Source organism: Chlorocebus sabaeus, chromosome 12 (assembly GCF_047675955.1).
Source record: "Chlorocebus sabaeus isolate Y175 chromosome 12, mChlSab1.0.hap1, whole genome shotgun sequence".
Classification (NCBI taxonomy): Eukaryota; Metazoa; Chordata; class Mammalia; order Primates; family Cercopithecidae; genus Chlorocebus; species Chlorocebus sabaeus.
The window spans coordinates 3,716,921-3,737,975 of record NC_132915.1 but is presented as its reverse complement, the minus strand read 5'-3'; the positions used below and the strand labels follow the sequence as shown (position 1 = coordinate 3,737,975).

General features: G+C 39.5%; 2 protein-coding genes across 6 annotated transcripts in view; both read right to left on the bottom strand.

Moving 5' to 3' along the window:
• Nucleotides 1–3,858: 3,858 nt before the first annotated feature.
• Nucleotides 3,859–5,948, bottom strand: LOC103219915 (elongation factor 1-delta-like). Its single transcript, XM_073022160.1, is given in 4 exon segments — nucleotides 3,859–4,118; nucleotides 4,120–4,491; nucleotides 4,493–4,807; nucleotides 5,941–5,948. Coding segments are annotated over 4 exon segments (900 nt in total). The 3' UTR covers nucleotides 3,859–3,913.
• Nucleotides 5,205–21,055, bottom strand: part of ZNF484 (zinc finger protein 484) — a 143,323-nt gene continuing 127,472 nt past the window's right edge. For 3 of the 5 annotated variants that reach the window (XM_037998646.2, XM_007969842.3, XM_007969841.3), the window contains 2 exons: nucleotides 20,567–20,611; nucleotides 5,205–15,469 (listed from right to left, as the gene is read on the bottom strand). In XM_037998646.2, coding sequence (XP_037854574.2) covers nucleotides 13,149–15,469; nucleotides 20,567–20,611 — 2,366 coding nt within the window. In that variant the 3' untranslated portion in view covers nucleotides 5,205–13,148. The remainder of the gene's footprint in view (nucleotides 15,470–20,566; nucleotides 20,612–21,055) is intronic. The other 2 variants (XM_037998647.2, XM_073021416.1) reach the window with 1 other exon arrangement.

The following is a 21,055-nucleotide window of genomic DNA, read 5'->3' as shown; positions in this document are numbered from 1 at the left end:
CAAAGTACAGGAAACAAAAATGCTCTGGCTGGGCGTGGTGGCTCACGCCTATAATCCCAGCACTTTGAGGGGCCAAGGTGGGCGGATCACCTGAGGTTGGGAGTTTGAGACCAGCCTGACCAACATGGAGAAACTCCATCTCTACTAAAAATAAAAAATTAGCCAGGCGTGGTGGTGCATGCCTGCAATCCCAGCTACTAGGGAGGCTGAGGCAGGAGAATCACTTGAACCCAGGACACAGAGGTTGTGGTGAGCTGAGATTGTGCCATTGCCTTCCAGCCTGGACAACAAGAGCGAAACTGCACCTCAAAAAAAAAAAAAAAAAAGTTCCATGCATGGTGGCTCATGCCTGTAATCCCAGCACTTTGGGAGGCCAAGACGGGAGAATCACATGAGGTCAGGAGTTTGAGACCAGCCTGGCCAACCTGGTGAAACCCCATCTCTACTAAAAATACTAAAATTATCCGGGTGTGGGGTGCATGCCTGTAATTCCAGCTACTCAGGAGGCTGAAGCAGGAGAATCGCTTTAACTCAGGAGGCGGAGGTTGCAGTGAGCTGAGATCATGCCACTGCACTCCAGCCTGGGTGACAGAGTGAGACTCCATTTCAAAAAAAAAAAAGAAAAGCTCAACACCAGTAGCCATCAGGGAAATACAAATCAAAACCACAAGAAGGTATCATCTTACCCCAGAATGGCTATTAATAAAAAGACAAAAAAATAGCAGATGTGGCAAGGGTGTGGAGAAAAAGAAACTATACTGTTGGTGGCAGTGTAAATTAGTAGAGCCACTAAGGAAAACAGTATGATTTCTATAGTAAACTAAAATAGAATTAACATTCGGTCCTGCTGTAGGGGTTTAATCAGGACAGTGGGGAAAATTATAAGCCACAAACCTTGGAAGGCCTGAAGGTTTTTGCAGAAGTCTCTGGATAAGGTTATGGCTGAAGGCAACCTAATCCATACCTTGAGTAAATAGCTTAAAGTGGGTACAAAGGAAGGTAGAGTAGTTTACCTAACTTGCTTGCTTACTCATGTGGTCCTAAGACTGACCTTTGATCTACCGAGGGTAATTGCTTTCTACTCAGGAAGTCCACAATGTCATTTACCCTCTAGTGGTGTTTACTCACGACCTTTGTCAATTAATCTTTACTGAATAAATTCAAGTCTTGCTAACTGATAAAGGCCATGGCTGCAACTAAGTGGCCTGGACGTTAGGCTGAAGTGGCAAAGCAGAATATCTGTGTGTCAGTGTACTTTATTCATCTATCATTAGGTCAGGGTCTGCAAGACAGACTCGCACATCCTGCAGTTTCACTAATGGGGTTTTATTCAAAGGAAAAGAAATCAGCATATCAAAAGGATACCTGCATCCTCATGTTTATTGCAGCACTACTCACAGTAGCAAAGATATGGAATCAACCTCAGTGTCCATCAAAGGAAAAATGGATAAATAAAATGTATATATTTACCACAAAATACTATTTGGCCATAAGAAAGAATGAAATCATGCCACTTGCAGCAACATGGATGCAACTACAGGTCATTATGTTAAGTAAAATAAGCCAGACACAGAAAGACAAATATCACATATACTCACTCATATGTAAGAGCTAAAAAAGTTGATCTCATGAAGTAGAGAATGAATTAGAGATACTAGAGGCTGGGAAGGGTGTGCAGGTTGGGGGAGGTATGAAGGGAGGTTGTTTAATGAGTGCAAACATATAATTAGAAGGAATAAGTTCTAATGTTCAATGGCAGAGTAGAGCAACTATATTTAACAACAATTTATTGTATATTTCAAAATTGCTGGAAGAGAACATGTATTAATATGTTCCCAATACATAGAAATGATAAATATTCAAGGTGAGGGACTCCATAAATATCCTGACTTTATCATTACACATTCTATGTATGTAACAAAGTATCACATATTCCCCATAAATATGTGCAAATGTCATTCATCAATTTAAAAAAATTCAAAAAAATTTGCTGTTGCATTTAAATAATATTTAAGTAGTTTTCTACCATGCCTATTTTATTAAGAATGCTGAATTAATAAAATACCTTTCAGTAATTACTGATATAAATATATTACCTTCTCTTTTAATTTACAGTAGTAAATTATTTCAATTTCTTTTTTTTTTTTTTGAGACGGAGTCTCGCTCTGTCACCCAGGCTGGAGTGCAGTGACGCAATCTTGGCTCACTGCAAGCTCCGCTTCCCAGGTTCACACCATTCTCCTGCCTCAGCCTCCCCAGTAGCTGGGACTACAGGTGCCTGCCACCACGCCCGGCTAATTTTTTGTATTTTTAGTAGAGACAGGGTTTCACTGTGTTAGCCAGGATGGTCTTGATCTCCTGACCTTGTGATCTGCCTGCCTCGGCCTCCCAAAGTGCTGGGATTACAGGTGTGAGCCACCGCACCTGGCCAACCTCAATTTCTTGATAGTCTATCACTTTTGAATTTTAGAATTAAAATTATTACTAATTTTCAAATATACTTAAATATTGTATTCACCACAATGTTATTTAGAATTTTTGCATCTGTGGTTATAAATGACCCAAGTCAATGATTTCTTTCTTTTTTTCCTGTACTTACTATGATAGTCTAAGAGTGATGATGTATTTTAAAGTTGCAATGAAGCAATTACAAGAAATAAAATATTGGTATATATTTCTCTATAACTTGAAATGATTTCAATTAATAAAATGATCTGATCTTTAAATATGAACTATATTCAGACACGGATCTATCTGCTTATCTTCTGTATTTTAAAAATCAACTTTAGCAAGATATTATTTACATACAATAATTGTACCTATTTAGTGTTCATTTTAACAGTGTGTGCACCCATGAAACTACCAACACAATAAAAATACAGAACATTTTTATCAACTCAAAAAGATTCTGTGTGCCTCTTTGCTGGCCATCCCTGTCTCTGGCCCTAGCTTCAGGCAACTGCTAATCCAAATTTTGTTACTTCACTGTTAGTTTGCATTTCTAGAATTTTATATAAATACAACCATATGGTACATAACACTCTTTCATGTCTGGCATCTTTTACTCAAAATGACTGAAATTCATCCATGTTGTTACATTTATCATTAATCTGTTCCTTTTTATTGCTGAGTAGTTTTCTAGTTATGGATACACCACATTATATCTATTCACTTGATGATAAACATGTAGGTTGTTTCCAGTTTGAGGCTATTGTGAATAAAGGTCTTGTCAACATTCATGTACAAGTCTTTGTTTGGACATAAGTTTTCATTTCACTTGGGTTAAATACTGGAGTGGAATGGTTGGGTTGTATGATAGTTACATGTTTAACTTTTTAAAAATTTGCCAAAGTATTTTCCAAAGTCTTTGTGCCGTTTTACATCCCTACCTGCCATGCATGAGTTACAGTTGCTCAACATCTTCAGACACTTGGTCCTGTCAATCATTTTAATTTCAGTAATTTTAATGAGTGTGTAGAAGTGTCTCATTATGGTTTTGATTTGCATTTCCCTGGTGGCTTATGTTGAAATCCTTTCTTGTTCCTATTGACCATTTCATATCTTATTTTATGAATTATCTCTGTTGAAGTATATTGCCATTTTTATTAAGTTGTCCTTTTACAATTCGGTCATACATTTCTTTACATTTTCAGGAAACAAATCTTTTGTCAGAAATTTATTGCAACTGTTTCTTCCCCTTCTGAGTCTTTCCTTCTCGCCTTAAGTGCTTTCAAAGGACAAGAGTTTTTAATTTTGAAAATTACAAATTATGATTTCTTTCTTTTATAGTTCATTATTTATGTGTACTACCTTAAAAATCTTTTTTTTTTTTTTTTTTTTTTTTTTTTTTTTTTTGCCTGTCTCAGTCTTTAATCGTGGCTGGGCCTCGCGCAGGCACACACACACCCAGGCTTCAGATCTTGTGGAAAGCTGTGATATCAACACTTTCCACGTGTTCCTCAAACTTGGTGATCTCATCCTCCAGCAAGTCTGTCCCCACCTTGTCCTCCACCACACACTGAATCTGTAGCTTCCAGATACCGTAGCCCACGGGCACCAGCTTGGAGACCCCCCAGACCAGCCCGTCCAGCTTGATGGAGCGCACACAGGCCTCCAGCCATGTCCGTCTCATCATCCCAAGGCATGACATCGAGCAGGATGGAGGACTTGGCCACCCGTGCAGGCTTCTTGGCCTTCCTCTCCACGTACTGCTGCAGCCGCTCCTCCCGCAGCTGTGCCTTCTTGTCCTCCTCCTCATTGTCGCTGCCAAACATGTCAATGGCATCATCCTCGTCATCCCCTGCTGGTGTGGCTGGCTTCTTGGCCGGGGGCTCCACTTGGCGCATGGAAGACATGTGCTGGGTCTGTGGGGCCGTGGCCCGGTGGCCAGGCGAGCTCTTCCCCAGCACGTTCAGCCGCCCCTCCAGCTTGGAGATGATCTGCTGCAGCTCCTGTACCACGCCGCGCAGGCTCTGGTTCTTCACTTTCAGACGCGATCCGGACGACGAGCTCGCTGTGGTCTGCGCTGGGGCCGCCGGAGGCCTCGGGGCCTGAGTTTCCGGCCAGGGATTTCGGGATGTTCTCTCTGGCTCTCGCAGTGTCCCGGAGGATCACGCTGGCGCAGTTCTCCTGGCTGGAGGCACCGGCCACAGGCCCATTCATCTGCTCGTAGAATCTCCTTTCTGCATCGTCATATTTGAACTTGTCCAGCCAGATCTTCTCATGTACTAGGAAGTTTGTAGCCAGTTTTCTGACGCCAGCCAAGGATGCGGCGGCCAGGGAGGAGGAATCCGCGGACGTGGGATGCCTGAGGAAACGGTACTACCTTAAAAATATTTTCCTATAGTCCTGGTAAATTTTAAATGATGACTCTGAAAAATGATATTTTTAACTTATTTTTTTTTTTTAGTTTTTTATTAATTTTGATCAGTTGTATCTTACTAGGAAATCACCCATTTACTGTAGTATTCTCTTCTGATCCTATGAATTGATTCAATATCCATGTCTCCTTTTACTCATTATAAATCTTACATAATTTTGCTCTTATCTCTTTACCTTACTCGGGTTTATGTGAGGTATTCAGTTTACTAAGGTTTTAAAATATTTTCATTTTAGTAGGAAAAGGATGGATTATTTTATAAATTTCATTGCCTGAATAAGTTTAGGTATGGTTTCGGGTGCAATAAGAAAGACATAAAATAGAATGGTTTATGCCAAACATGTTTATTTTTATCACACAGCTAAAGTCTAGTTAAGTTGCTGCTACTTTTGAGTCAATAACATCAGGACCAGTGTTGGTGAATCTTTTGGCTTTCCCCAGTGGTTGAAAGATCACCACTGCTAGTGGCATAATGTACAAGGTAGGAAGAGGGATGGAATTGATGGTAACAGCTGTCGGTCTCTTTTCTTAGGAAATAAAGGTTTTCCCAGAATACATCTACCAGTGTTTTGCTTTTCTTGGGCTGAGGCAGGTCATTTGGCCACTACCAGTTTCAGAAGGTGATGAGGTTACAGCCCTATTCACAATAGCAAAGACATGGAATCAACCTAAATGCTCATCAGTAGTAGACTGTATAAAGAAAATGTGGTACATATACATCATGGAATACTATGCAGCCATTAAACAGAATGAGATCATGTCCTTTGCAGGGATATGGATGGAGCTGACAGCCATTATCCTTAGCAAACTAATGCAGGAACAGAAAACCAAACATCACAGATTCTCACTTATAACCAAACACCACATGTTCTCACTTATGAATGGGAGCTAAGTGATGAGAACACATGGACACATAACAGGGAAACAACACACACCGGGGCCTATTGGAGAGTGAAGAGTGGAAGGAAGGAGAGGATCAGGAAAAATAACTGATGGGTTCTGGGTGATCAAATAATCTGTACAACAAGCCCCCATGATATGGGTTTAGCTATGTAACAAACCTGCACATGTACCACTGAACTTAAAAGTTGAATTAAAAAAAAAAGATAAAGTAGACCGGGCGCGTGGCTCAAGCCTATAATCCCAGCACTTTGAGAGGCCGAAGTGGGTAGATCACGAGGTCAAGAGATCGAGACTATCCTGGCCAACATGGTGAAACCCCTTCACTGCTAAAAATACAAAAAATTAGCCGGGCGTGGTGGCGGGCGCCTATAGTCCCAGCTACTTGGGAGGCTGAGACAGGAGAATCACTTGAACCCAGGAGGTGTAGGTTGCAGTGAGCCGAGATTGCGCCACTGCACTACAGCCTGGCGACAGAGTGAGACTCTGTCTCACAAACAACAACAACAACAACAACAACAGATAAAGTAAGCAGTGAGAGAGGAGTTTGGGGATTGCATGCTGGTTCAGCAAAGCAACATTTTCCAAAAATTTCCCAAAAGATACACAAACTATCCAGAAGACCACTTTAAAATATTATATGTGAAGCTTAAGTCTTAAGATTAAAAATTCAGAAACTGTAAAAGAATACACATTTAAACATGTAGCAAATAAAATTATGTGAATGGGATAATATCATATGCAAAGTCGAGACAAGGAATAGATGTTTTTTAAAAAAGGAGTTACTCCCTTTAACATAAAAAGCTGTTTTAAGTTAATAAGATAAACAATCCAAAAAGAGAAATGTATAAACAAATGCTTTATAAAGGCAATTTACAGAATAGGAAATTCAAATGTCCAAGACATATTTAGAGGTATATTAATATACAAATTATAATTAGTTATCACTTGGAACTTGTAAAATTTCTCAAGGTTAAAGAGTAACCGTAGCTGGGCACAGTGGCTCACGCCTGTAATCCCAGCACTTTGGGAGGCCAAGGCAGGTGGATCATTTGAGGTCAGGAGTTTGAGACCATCCTGGCCAATATCCATCTCTACTAAAAATACAAAAATTAGCCGGAAGTGGTGGCAGGCACCTGTAATTCCAGCCACTTGGGAAGCTGAGGCATGAGAATCGCTTGAACCCGGGAGGCAGAGGTTGCAATGAGCCAAAATTGCACCTCTGCACTCCAGTCCGGCGATAAAGCAAGACTCGGTCTCAAAAAACAAAAGAAGAGTAACAGCTACTTTTAGTAGGGGGAAAGAGGTACATTTATACACTAGTACTGGAAACATAAAAAGCTACAGTCTTGGGACGAAGAAATCTGGCAACATCTGTTAAAATAAAATAACACATACCATTTGATCAGTCCCACTCCTACAAGCAGATGCTACAGAAAAATATTAATCTCCAGTAGGTAAGGGCATGACTGTCCTTGTCCAATAATCTCTCAAGTATAGTTATAAAAGATTATTTCTCCTAATGAAAAAATGTGAATAACCAATGGCAATATGGTCAAAATATTATGGTACGTCCACACCACGGAGTCTTTTCAGCTAGCTAAAAATCGTTAAGTGTAAAAAGGTGCAAAAATGAGTATACAATCCCTCTTACATATGACAATGAAATCACACACACTAATATATGACACAGATGACATATTAATGTGACTGTATGTGATTGTGAATATAGAGAAAAATATCAAGTTGATTAGCATTATCTGTTGACAGACTGTTGGAGTGGCTGGAAATGCTATGAATGGAAGTACAAAAATCAAGAAGACATAAAATACATTATAAAAGTTAGTTAGGTCAGGCATGGTGGCTCATGCCGGTAATCTCAGCACTTTGAGAGGCTAGGCAGGAAGACTGCTTGAGGCCAGGAGTTTGAGACTGACCTGGGAAACACAGCAAGACCTCGTCTCTACAAAAACTAGAAAAATTAGCAGGTATGGTGGCATGTGCCTGTACTCCTAGCTACTCAACAGGCTAAGGCAGGAGGATCACTTGAGCCCGGGGGTCGAGGCTGCAGTGAGCCAGGATTGTGCCACTGGACTGCCACCTGGGTGCCTGGGCGACAGATTGAAACACTGTCTCTAAAGTAAATAAAGTCACATTTATGCCATGTTATATATATATACATATGTGTGTATGTAAATATTTTAATAAAAAGAAAGGCAAGTGTTTCATGGTCTGTTTTTCTCCACTGGTTTGAGACATGGGCTTAAAGTTAAATCAGTAAACAAAATGAATTATATTTATGATGAAATCTGCTTCTATAGGAAGACCTTTTCCAATGTATCAAATAGAGCTTCTTCTCTACTTGAATGTTATGGCATTTAATAAAATGATGTATTCTTACAAAACGTATTTTTATCAATTACTTGTCTGGTATACAGTAAGGTGTGACTCATGGACAAAGATTTTTCCATATACAATATATAATGTACAATTACAGGGCTTCTCTGTGGTATGAGTAATTTAAAACTCGTTCTGACTTCTGTGAAAAGGCTTTCTCACTTTCAAGAAATACAGTTTCACTCATGTGTAAATACTGAAGAATACTAAAAACTGATTTCTGTGTGAAGCTACTCCCACATTTGCTCTTAACGTTGTCGCCTTCTGGTAGAAACTTTCTGATAAATTCCAGGTGAAGTGTTTTCCAGTTAGTGTTCTTACAGGCTTTGTTCTCCAAATGGTGTTTTTAATGTATAATGGGATTTGAATTATTATTTTTTTCTCATGTGTGAATTTAGTTATGTTCAGGTCACTAACTTTTCAGTGGAAGACTTCCTAGTCATCATATTCATAAAGTTTCTCTCCAGCATTCATTTTCTGATATATAATGAAGTATGACTTGTAAAGAAAACCCTACCCACATTTAGTACAAACAGAAAATTATTATCCCCTATGAATTATCTGATGCATAAGTAAATGTTTGAGTGTATGCTTTCTTTTATTTTCTGAATACACAGTATGATTCACTTTTTAAAAATTAATTTAAAATGCATTTTTGGCTAGGTACAATGGCTCATTACAATTAAAAATCTGTAATCCCAGTACCTTGGGAGGCCAAGGTGGGAGGACTGCTTGAAGCCCAGAGTTTGAGACCAGCCTGGGGAACAAAGCAAAGTGAAGCCTTATCTCTACAAAAAAAAAAAAAAAAAAAAAAAAAAAAAAGGCCAGGCACGGTGGCTCACACCTGTAATCCTAGCACTTTGGGAGGCTGAGGCAGGTGGATCACATGAGGTCAGGAGTTCGAGACCAGCCTGACCAACATGGTGAAACCCTGTCTCTACTAAAAATACAAAAAAATTAGCAGGGTGTAGTGGTGTATGCCTATAGTCCCAGCTACTTGGGAAGCTGAGGCAGGAGAATCGCCTGAACCCGGGAGACAGAGAGGTTGCGGTGAGCCAAGGTTGCACCATTGCACTCCAGCCTGGGCAACAAGAACGGAAACTCTGACTCAAGAAAAACAAAAAAAGGCCAGGTGTACTGACAAACGCCTGTGGCCCGAGCTACTTGGAATGATAAGGCAGGAGAGTTGCTTGAGCCAAGGAGTTCAAGGCTTTGGTGAACTATGATCATACCACTGAACTCTACCTGGGGTGACAGCGTGAGACCCTGTCACTAAAAAAAAATTAAAATTAATAAAATAGAATAAAATGCATATTAATTAAAATATTTAAACTGTAAAACTGTCTTAAAATAGTTTGTTGTAAATACAAATGAACTATAATAGCATGCTGGCATAAATACATAACGGCTGGCCGAGCCATGCCTGTAATCCCAGAACTTTGAGAGGATGAAGTGGGTGGATCACTTCATCCAACATGATGGCCAGCCTGGCCAACATGGCGAAACCCTGTCTCTCCTAAAAATACAAAAATTCGCTGGGTGTGGTGGTGCATGCCTGTAATCCCAGCTACTTGGGAGGCTGAGGCATAAGAATTGCTCGAACCTAGGAGGTGGAGGTTGCGGTGAGCCAAGATTGCATGCCATTGCACTCCAGCCTGGGTGACAGAGCAAGACTCTGTCTCAAAAAAAAAAAAAAAAAAAAAAAAGAAGAGATATGAACCTACAGTGTTCTCCCTAGTAAAGTCTGTATTCCACATGCCTCCAATCTATACTGACCTTTGAATTCTACTTAACATTTAGCTCTCCCAATTCGCTCAGTTTTCCATCATTTATTCCTCAATCAGTCCACAAGTGCCCCTTGAGATGCAAGAAATCCCACAGAAGAAAGTCTTTCTTTCTTCTACAGATCAATACTTTGTTGACAAAAGGTCAAGTAGCTCTTTTATAGTTTTTTCTTTTTCTTGGGAGTGTAACATTCTATTTTTAAAAATGTGCTTGAGAATAAAGGTTAAGAATCACTATCTCGGTAATCCTCCTAAGTTAATTTTTCAAACCCTGGACTCTATACCAGTCTTCATTAACCCCATTTTCTATTAATTATACAAAGGAAAAACCATAGTATTAAAAAAGACATCTGAGAAGCTTTTAGTGAATCTCTTCCATTTGCTAAATTTGGCAGCTACCAAAATAAAATTTGAAACCACCAGAGGTAATTTTCTCTTATGTATCAAAGTTTGTAAAGGTTTTAACAAATGAGTGAATGCCTTAAGACTTTTAGCAACAAAAGATTGGAATAAAGTAATGCTGCACATCTAAGCATTTTCATTTACAAGTCAGTAATTTTGGAAAGTAAGAAAATATATTTTTAGTCTTGATACTTCTTAAATATAAACAGCTATCTCAACGAATTGAAAACATCTGCCAGTGGCAGAGTAAGTGGTACAGACTAGTACTTCCTTTGAGAACTAAAAAAGGTGGATGAAAATATTAAACACATTTAATTTTCTGAAGGCATAAAGAAAGCTACCACGGCAATGAGAAATTGCAGGAATAAAATTGGAGATAAGACATAATGTCTGAAATTTGGGACATAATGTCTGAAACTGTTTATTCCCAAGAGGTATTTGCTAATTCTGAAGGCAAATACTGGGCAAGAGAGGCTGGAGAGAATTTTTGACAAATTCAAGTGACCAAAGAAGAAATACTAGAATTCAAGTCTTTCCAAAGAGGAGGGGCCTGATGTACCTCCCAAACTCCTAAGTCCTAAAAGTATCCTAGAAATAAGGTTTATATGTTCACATTCTGAACATATAATAAGATGAATCTTCCAGAGACTCAAGCCTAGTTTCAAATAATCTTAATATATGACTGGATAAAGGTAATCAGGGATTACTACTGATCCTAGCCTAAGAAGCTATGTTAGAAACTATGGCAAATCCTCTCTGGAAGAATATATTATCCAGACCATCTTATTACCTCTACAATTTTAATATATATTATCTGGCAAGTGATATAAAAATCACCATATGAGGATATAGGACATCAGCAAAACTCAAGAAAAATAACCATTAGAAAACAGGCCAACAGGAGATCTAGGTAATAAGGCTATCCCTAAAAGAAACAGAAAGAGAATGAGGCAGATGCATAATTTGAATAGATAATAGCTAGGAATTTCCCCAAATACACCTGTGTGCGTGCACACACACACCAAAACCACTAAGCCACAGATTTAAAAATATTATAAACCCCAAGGAGGTTAATACACCTAGGCATATCAATGTGCAACTGTTAAAAAACAAAGGCAAATAGATAAATTTCAAATGAGACAGAAAAGCAGATTGCCTGCAAAGGTAATTATATAAAGCTTACTTCTCAATAAAACGATAAAAGACAGACCAAAATAAAATATCATCAAAATACAACTTTCAACTTAGAATTCTATATTCAGTAAAAGTATCCTTCAAAAATGAAGGCAAAATAAAACACTGCCAACAAACAAAGAACAATTTGTCACCAGCAAACTCACAGTAAAAGTAATACTAAAGGGTGTTCTTCAGTAAGAAGCAACATAATTCTAGAGGAAAACTTAAAGGACAGGAAAAATAAAAAAGTAATTAAAATGATAAATATGTGGGTTAATTTAAATGGCTATTGACTCAAATAATGATTGGCTATGTTCACCATATACAGAATCCAGATATACAACATTAATACCATATGAGAGACAAATAAATGAAATTAATGTTATAACTTCTCCCCTTGTCCAGAAATGTTGTTAGTACTAATTTACATTAACTTTTAATCCGTATGTGTATTATATTAGTATCTGACATAGTACATTTAAGGCAAAAATTACTAGAGATAAAAAGAAACATCTAGTAATGATAATGTGTCAATTAACAAGGAAGATTATAACAATTCTAAATTGTATGTAAAATCAAAGACAAAATATATAAAGCAAAAATTAGTAGCTCTAAAGGAGACAAATTCACAATTATTTGTAAAATCACAACACACTTCTTTTAGTATTTGATAGAAGAAAAAAAGTCTACTCAAATACAGAGAATTTGAAAAACAAAATTAAGATTAGTTTGTAGAGACTGTGAGGAGATAAAAGAAGTCTTCCAAATGTTCAACTACATTTTATCTTCTAAGTAAATGGTAATCTAGTAGGTAACAAATATGTAGAGAACGTACTAACAAAATTAGTGGGAAAGATTTTAGGATTTGATATCCATTTTCTTAATTTGTCCTATTTTTCAAACAGGAGTTGGTAACAACAACATCAAAAAAGTGCAGGTTTCTGTGGTCAAAGCTGAGGATCTAAAGTGCTGCTATCTAGATCTGGGTCCCTGTAGCTAAGTTCCATGATCTTAGTGCTAGTTCTAAGGTAGTAAGTAGTTAGGGCGCTGTTGCTTACATCACTGGGGAAATAGACTTTTGAGAAATAGGCAAAGAGTAATTTCAGACCTCTTGGCTAACTTCTGCCCCAGCATACGCCAACAGATATAACAATATATAATGGTGACTTCCCAAAGAAAATCTTAAAAAAGTAGAGTCCTTCCTTTCTGTCTTTAGTGTTTTCACAAAAACTGCTGATTCATTTTCATTATAGACCTGAACTGCCCTCCTTTAGCCTTGATCTCAGTGTCCTTAGGCTGCTTAGACAATGTAAAATTATCTCATCACTCTACTCATTAATGAATTTTTGGGGTCAATATTGAATAGTTTTGGTACCCAGAACATGAAAAACTCAACAGCCCTGAATTGATAAAACTGTTTGCTCAAAAAGTGAAACAAGAAAGACTGCAAATCATCTCCTTGCACATTTACTATTATTTGCAGGAGCTTGACAATACCAATAACAAATAACCAAAGATGACCACTATACAATGCTTAAACACTCTCAAAAGTGTCTCCCCATATGCATAACTGCACATCAGCTGTATGATCCAGATGTTCATAATTCTAACTAGATAGAAGAAAGTTGGCCTTGGTCACCTCCTGAGTCCCCACACCATAATTGTGGCATTGAGCACTCTACTTCCCCAGTGTCAGATTTCTGAGGCATACTGAGTTGTGGCTTCCAGTTTAAGGCTTTCCTCAAGTCACTGCACTTATAGGGTTTCTGTTTAGTATGAATTTTCTGGTGTTTAATAAGATTTGATCTGATGGTGAAGGCCTTTCCACACTCAGCACATATATATGGTTTCTCTCCTGTGTGAATTCGATGATGCTCATGGAGTTGTGATTTCTTAATGAAAGACTTCCCACAGTCACTGCATTCATAGGGTTTCTCTCCAGTATGAATTCTCCTGTGTCTATTTAAGTGTGACTTCTGGATGAAGGATTTCCCACATTCAGTACAAATATAGGGTTTCTCTCCAGTATGAATTCTCTGATGCATAATTAGTGTTGATTTTCTTGCAAAGGCTTTCCCACATTCACTGCACTCATAATGCCTTTCTCCAGTATGGGATTGCTGATGTATATGGAGACCCGACTTCCGAGTGAAGGCTTTCCCACAGTCACTACATTTATAAGGTTTCTCTCCAGTGTGAATTTTCTGGTGTGTAAAAAGATTTGATCTGTCAGTAAAAGCCTTCCCACACTCAGCACATCTATAGGGTTTCTCTCCTGTGTGAATCTGCTGATGTACATGGAGTTGTGATTTCTTAGTGAAGGATTTCCCACAAATACTGCATTCATAGGGTTTCTCTCCAGTATGAATTCTCTCATGTGTAATAAAATGGGATTTGTGGAAGAAGGCCTTACCACATTCAGTGCAAACATATGGTTTTTCCCCTCTATGAATTCTCTGGTGCATACTTAGTGTTGACTTCTGAATGAAGGCTTTCCCACATTCACTGCATTCATAGTGTCTCTCTCCAGTATGACACTTCTGATGTATCCTGAGCCGTGACTTCCAGGTGAATGATTTTCCACAGTCGCTGCATTTATAAGGTTTCTCTCCAGTATGAATTTTTTGGTGCTTAATGAGATTTGACCTGTCAGTAAAGGCCTTACCACATACAGTACATATATAGGGTCTTTCTCCTGTGTGGATTTTCTGGTGTATAATGAGATTTGTCTTGTGAGTGAAGACCTTCCCACATTCTGAACATATAAAGGGATTCTCTCCTGTGTGAGTTCGCTGATGCACATGGAGTTGTGATTTTTTAATAAAGGATTTCCCACAGTCACTGCATTCATAGGGTTTTTCTCCAGTATGAATTCTTTCATGTGTGATAAAATGTGACTTCCGGATAAAGGCCTTTCCACATTCAGTACATACATAAGGTTTTTCTCCTGTATGAATTTTCTGATGCATACTTAGTGTTGATTTCCTTGTGAAAGCTTTTCCACATTCAGTACATTCAAAGTGTTTCTCTCTAGTACGAATTTTTTTATGTATATTAAGGTTTGAATTCTGAGAGAGGTTTTTCTCACATTCACTGTACTCATAGGGTTTTTCTCCAGAATGAATTCTCTGGCATCTGAACAGATCTGACTTCTGGATAAAGACTCTTCCATAGTCACTGCATTTATAGTAATTCCCCTCAGGAGTTTTCTGATGGTTTGACTTGAGGGAAAAATCCTTCTCATATTCAGTGCATATTCCTGCATAAATCCTCTGACGGCCATCAAGCTGGGACTTCTGAGTGAAGACTGCCTCACGTTCATGGCATTCATGCTGCTTTTCTTCAGTACAAATGCTCTCATGTGCAAAGGCATGTGACTTCGGGGAGAAAACATTTACATAGTCAGAAAACAAATAGAGGCTCTCTCTAGTATGAATTTTCTGATGTTGAATGAGAGCTTGCTTATGATGCAGAGATTTCCTACACTGATTACATTCATAAGCCGTCACTTCTGTATGAGAATTCATATGAGTGAAAATATCACCATCTCCAATAGTCTTATCAGAATTTTCTGTTGCATTGTTTCTATTATATAAGGTTACAATAGGCTCCAAATTCTTTCCAAATGAGTTACAGTTATGGAGTCTTTTTCTTGAGGAAACCAGGTGTGTGTTTACATGAACTATTTCCCCAATGTCCTTATATTCACAGATCCTGTCGTTAGCTAGTGTTTTCTTGTTAATGAAGGCAACATGACTTAAAGGTTTCTTCTGGTTTTCTCCACATTTTCCTGTGTGTTCATCATCTTTCCACAATTCTTCTAAAATGGAATATGGGTCATCTCTTTTGAAGAGATTAATATTAATCTCAGACTGGAAAGAAATTTCTTCAGACATTCTCTGTTGTAAAGGTCCAAAACCAATGTCTCCATCTAAAAAAGAAAGAAAAGATAAGACTGACAAAAAGAACAATGAACAGAAAATAAGGCCAGGTACAGTGGCTCATGCCTGTAATCCCAGCACTTTGGGAGGCTGAGGTGGGCAGATCACTTGAGGCCAGGAGTTTGAGACCAGCCTGGCCAACATAGCAAAACTCTATCTCTGCTAAAAACACTAAAAATATTGTCTCTACTAAAAATTAGCCAGGCATGGTGGCACATGCCTGTAATTCCAGCTGCTCAAGTGGCTGAGACAAGAGAATGGCTTGAAGGTAGAGGTTGCAGTGAGCTGAAATTGCACCACTGCACTCTACTCTGGGTGACAGAGCAAGACTCTGTCTCCAAAATAAATAAATAAATAAATAAATAAAAATACAATAGACCTTTGATTCAGGCCAGTGCAGTGGCTCACGCCTGTAATCCCAGCACTTTGGGAGGCCAAAGCAGGCAGATTACCTAAGGTCGGGAGTTCGAGACCAGCCTGACCAACATGGAGAAACCCCATCTCTACTAAAAATACAAAATTAGCCAGGCATGGTGGTGCATGCCTGTAATCCCAGCTACTTGGGAGGCCAAGGCAGGAGAATCACTTGAACCCAGGAGGCAGAGGTTGCAGTGAGCTGGGAGCTCACCATTGCACTCCAGCCTGGGCAACAAGAGTGAAACTCCACCTCCAAAAAAAACCCAAAAAAACCCAAAAACAGTTGATTCAAGGCAAACACAGAGAAATGAGAGAGGCGATATAAACATAACAAATATACATAAGTATTTTAAATATATATAAATATATAGGTATAATAACTCATTTGTATATAATATGTAATACAATGATGTAGAGTAATAACATTAATACATTACATTTATGACATGATAAACAATATCATTTAGATGTGCTGTTCTAAGTTCTATATTAATTCACTTAAACTTTATCACAGCCAGGTGCGGTGGTTCATGCCTGTAATCCCAGCACTGTAGGAGGCTAAGATGAAAGGATTGCTTGAGCGCAGGAGTTTGAGACCTGCCTAGGCAACATAGTGAGACCCCCATCTCTACAGAAAAAAAAAAATTAGCTAGGCCTAGTGACACATGCCTATAGTCCCAGCTACTCAGGAGGCTGAAGCAGGAGGATCACTTGAGCCCAGGTGTTTGAAGCTGTAGTGAGCTCTGATTGCACCATTACACTCCAGCCTGGGTGACAGAGTGGGACCCTGTCTTTCTCTCTTTTATTTCTTTTTTAAGACAGAGTCTCACTCTGTTGCTCAGGCTAGAGTGTAATGGCGTGATCGGAGTTCACTGCAACCTCCACCTCCTGAGTTCAAGGGATTCTCATGCCTCAGCCTCATGAGTGGCTGGAACTACAGGCACGTGCCACCAGGCCTGGCTAATTTTTGTATTTTTAGTAGAGACAGGGATTCACCATGTTGGCCAGGCTGGTCTCGAACTTCTGACCTCAAGTATCTGTCCACCTCGGCCTCCCAAAGTGTTGGGATTACAGGCATGAGCCAGCAGGCCAAGCCAAGACTCTGTCTCTTAAAAACAAAAACAAAAAGCACTTTATCGCAACCCTTTGCTGTTGGTATTATTATTGTTTCTAGTTTACAGATGAGGACACTGAGCCATAGAAGAGTTTAGTAATTTGCCCAAATCAAATGTTTAGTAACTGGGGAAGGAGAGATTCCAATTCAGTGCAAATGTAGTAGAACTACATGGTGAGTGAGGTGTCAGGAGAACGAAGTGACAAACTCTGTGAAAAGAAGTATTTCTGAGTCTAGATTCTTATCCTTAATCCGTAAATTCTCACGATCTTCCCATTTTTTTTTCCCTATGATCCTCTGTGTCCTAAATACTAATGTGTTTATGTTTACAGTAAAATTACAATATCTTAGTATTCCTAACTTGGCCAAACAGTAAAATTTATATACATTTGTTAGATTTATATAGCCTCTCTCATTTCTCTGTGTTTGCCTTGAATCAACTCTATGTAACAATTGGTCTAATTTCTTTTGAGATGGAGCCTCACTCTGTCACCCAGGCTGGAGTGGATGGAGTGCAATGGCACGATCTCGGCTCACTGCAACCTCCACCTCCCGGGTTCAAGCAATTCTCCCGCCTTAGCCACATGAGTAGCTGGGACTACAGGCGTGTGCCACCATACACGTATTTGTCAAAATACAAATTTTTGTATTTTTGGTAGAGATGGGGTTTCACCATATTGGCCAGGGTGGTCTCAAACTCCTGACCTCAAGTGATCTGCCCGCCTCAGCCTCCCAAAGTGCTGGGTTTACAGGTATGAGCCACCGTGTCTGGCCTATAGTTGAATTCTTCATCCCTGGTTTGGGGTACTGATGTGATAAATGCATCTGGTAGAAGACATAACAGGAAAGAACCAGACATCAGAGGAGGAGACTGAAAGCTGTTCATCAAACCTGTGCCTTTCCTTCACAATATTAAGCTTAGAGCCAAGCACATTGCTGCCTCACAATACTAGGTTTGTCCAGCTTCATTTGTAACTAGGTGGGACTGAGTAACTCTTTTTCACTAATCAGTGGGAGTGATAAGGCCAATGTCTTAAGAAAGTGGGTTTGTCTCCCACAAACTTCTTCTTTTCCCACCAGTATATTCTCACTTGGCAGCACCCCGTTCTATGAAGCTGGCAATGCCCTAGGGCAGGGTTCAGAACACTGAAGCCCTTGGGCCAAATCCAGGCCTCTACCCAAAAGCTAACAATGGCTTTTACATTTTTAAATGGTCAAAAAATTAATCAAAAGAAGAATACTACTTCACAACATGTGAAAATTATATGAAATTCAAATTTTAGTGTCCATAAAGTTTTTATTGGAACACAGCCACACCCATTCATTGATGCATTGTCTATAGCTGCTTTGGGGCTACAACTGCAGAAATGAGTCGTTGTGACAGCAGCCATATGGTCCACAGAGCCTATTCACTTTTGTGCCTTTACAAAAAATTGTCAGCCCTTGCCCTAGGGGATGGTGGTACAATGACTTTCTAGAAACTTTCCTCCTGAACGGCCATGGAAACAGAGTTGCCCAGTGTTATGGCCACAGAAAAGGGACTAACACACATCTTTCCATTAGCCACTGCAGTCTATTTTATCAATGAACCCAAACATACAGTCTTTTCATTTTCTCCATTTAAGCTTCCTTTTTCTGATCTTTTGTTTCTATTCAAAATTCATTGTTCTTCATTAATCACTTGGGGTTCTCTGCTTTAAACACTAATTTCAAATTTCACCACAACTCCAGAGAGGCTCTCTTTTAACTTAAAAATAAACAACAAAAAGATACTTTGAACCACTCATATTTATATTTGAATTGGCATAGATGTGCATGTTAACAAATGTGTAATGTACAAAGATTGAAATTTTCAAGATTTCATGCAGTTACCCTCCTTTCGAATTAGTTTTTCTAGCCCTTTGAATTGCTCCTAGAAGAAAAATTTTAAAGTCTTTCTGAAATAGAGCAAAACGACCTCCTCTTCTTATAACACAAATTCAGGAGTTTAATTTCACTATTTTCTACAGAAACTTTGCTTTTTAATGTACAAGGGTAAAATACTCAGTTATCACATAATTTAATGTAGGTTTCTCTGAATAGGTCCAATTCAAGGAGTAAGTGAAAGCTGAGCACAAAATATGTGTATTATTATTATTATTATTGAGATGGAGTCTCACTCTGTCACCTAGGCTGGAGTGCAGTGGCACGCTCTCAGCTCACTGCAAGCTCCGCCTCCCGGGTTCACGCCATTCTCCTGCCTCAGCCTCCTGAGTAGCTGGGACTTCAGGTGCCTGCCACTATGTCTGGCTAATTTTTTTTTCTATTTTTGTATTTTTAGTAGAGACGGGGTTTCACCGTGTAGCCAGGATGGTCTCGATCTCCTGACCTTGTGATCTGCCTGCCTGGGCCTCCCAAAGTGCTGGGATTACGGCATGAACCACTGTGCCCAGCCAAAATACGTGTATTATTTGAATACGCAGATAGATAACATAATAATCAAAGGGCTCAATGAAGAGGGAGAATGAAAGAATAACATGGGGTAGAAATGGTTATGGAAAACAGGCACAAATGTGAATTGCAGTTAGGAGGCCATATTCTTTCTCTAGCTTACAAACCTACTGAGAGGAGAACCTGTCACATGTTAGATATTAAGTAGTAACTTTAGTTTTGTTCCATGTAGCTGTGACAGGATAAACACAGCACACAATGTTTTAAATAGTGAAATCTATCAGCAGCATCTGAGATGAAATAGTGAAAAAGAAAAAATGGGATTATCACAAATAGGATTAGAATAATTGAGACATGAGAAAATATAGACATGGTTGTAGGTGATATGACTGGGAGGTAAGAAAGAGGCTTTTCTAAATGAGAAAAATAACTAGAAAAGCAGAATCAATTATCTGAGAGATGGATTAGAGGGAAAAGTAAAAAACTCCAAGATGACATTTTGAATTATCTGAGAAGACAGATTAGAGGGAAAAGTAAAAAACCCAAGAGAAGATGCCAACATTGTGAAAGGCAAGCCACCTGCTTTTGGCATGCTACATTGTATCTTGTCTTCCTTCACACAAACAGCCAGACCCTTATATGCAGACAGTATTTGTCTTTCCCCTGAGTGCTGTATACAACAGGGCCAACGCCTGACTGAGACACACAAATAACAGTTTTAGAGTAAAAGTTGTTCCCATGAGCCAGTTATCACTCAGAGCTCATGCTGCAGCTGAGACGCATAATCTGGGACATAGATAGGTCTGGGCTGAGACACACGGCCCTGGGCAACTTTAAGGAGGACCAAAGCCCTTACACCTGCCTCTAAATGTCCATGATAACTTCTAATGTAGGCTAGTTATGTATAGGACAGAGGCAAAGTGCATACTTGCCAGCAGGTAGTATAACCAGTTGGGAAAAGAAGAAAGACCCCTGTGGGGGTGATCATTGCCTTGACATCCTGCTCACTGCCCCAGCTGTAAATGACCTGCAAGGAGAAATGGACCCCACCCCAAACTTGGTTCAGATGTCAAGAGTGATGATGAGACACACACAGTAAGAGGGTATAAAAAGACTCATTACTCACATAATGAGGCTTTCTGGGGACAGCTCCAAGCAGGTCCAGATGGGGCTAGAGTGAGCAAGGAAAGGACTGTCTTAGGGTTTATAGCAGGGGTGGTGGGGCTAGGCTAACTATTCCCTTATGTAGTTGGAATTTCCCAGCACCAATGGAAGGAATACATGGGCTTTTTTCTCAGTTTGTCCAGGTGTGGGGAGAAAAAAAGAGAGAGGGGTGAGGCTTAGAAAATGTCAGCAGTTGAGGCTGGGTGCGGTGGCTCACGCCTGTAATCCCAGCACTTTGGGAGGCCGAGGGGGGCAGATCATGAGGTCAGGAGATCGAGACCATCCTGGCTAACACGGTGAAACCCCATCTCTACTAAAAATACAAAAAATTAGCCGGGCGTGGTGGCGGGCACCTGTAGTCCCAGCTACTCGGGAGGCTGAGGCAGGAGAATGGCGTGCACCTAGGAGGCGGAGCTTGCAGTGAGCCGAGACTGCACCACTGCACTCCAGG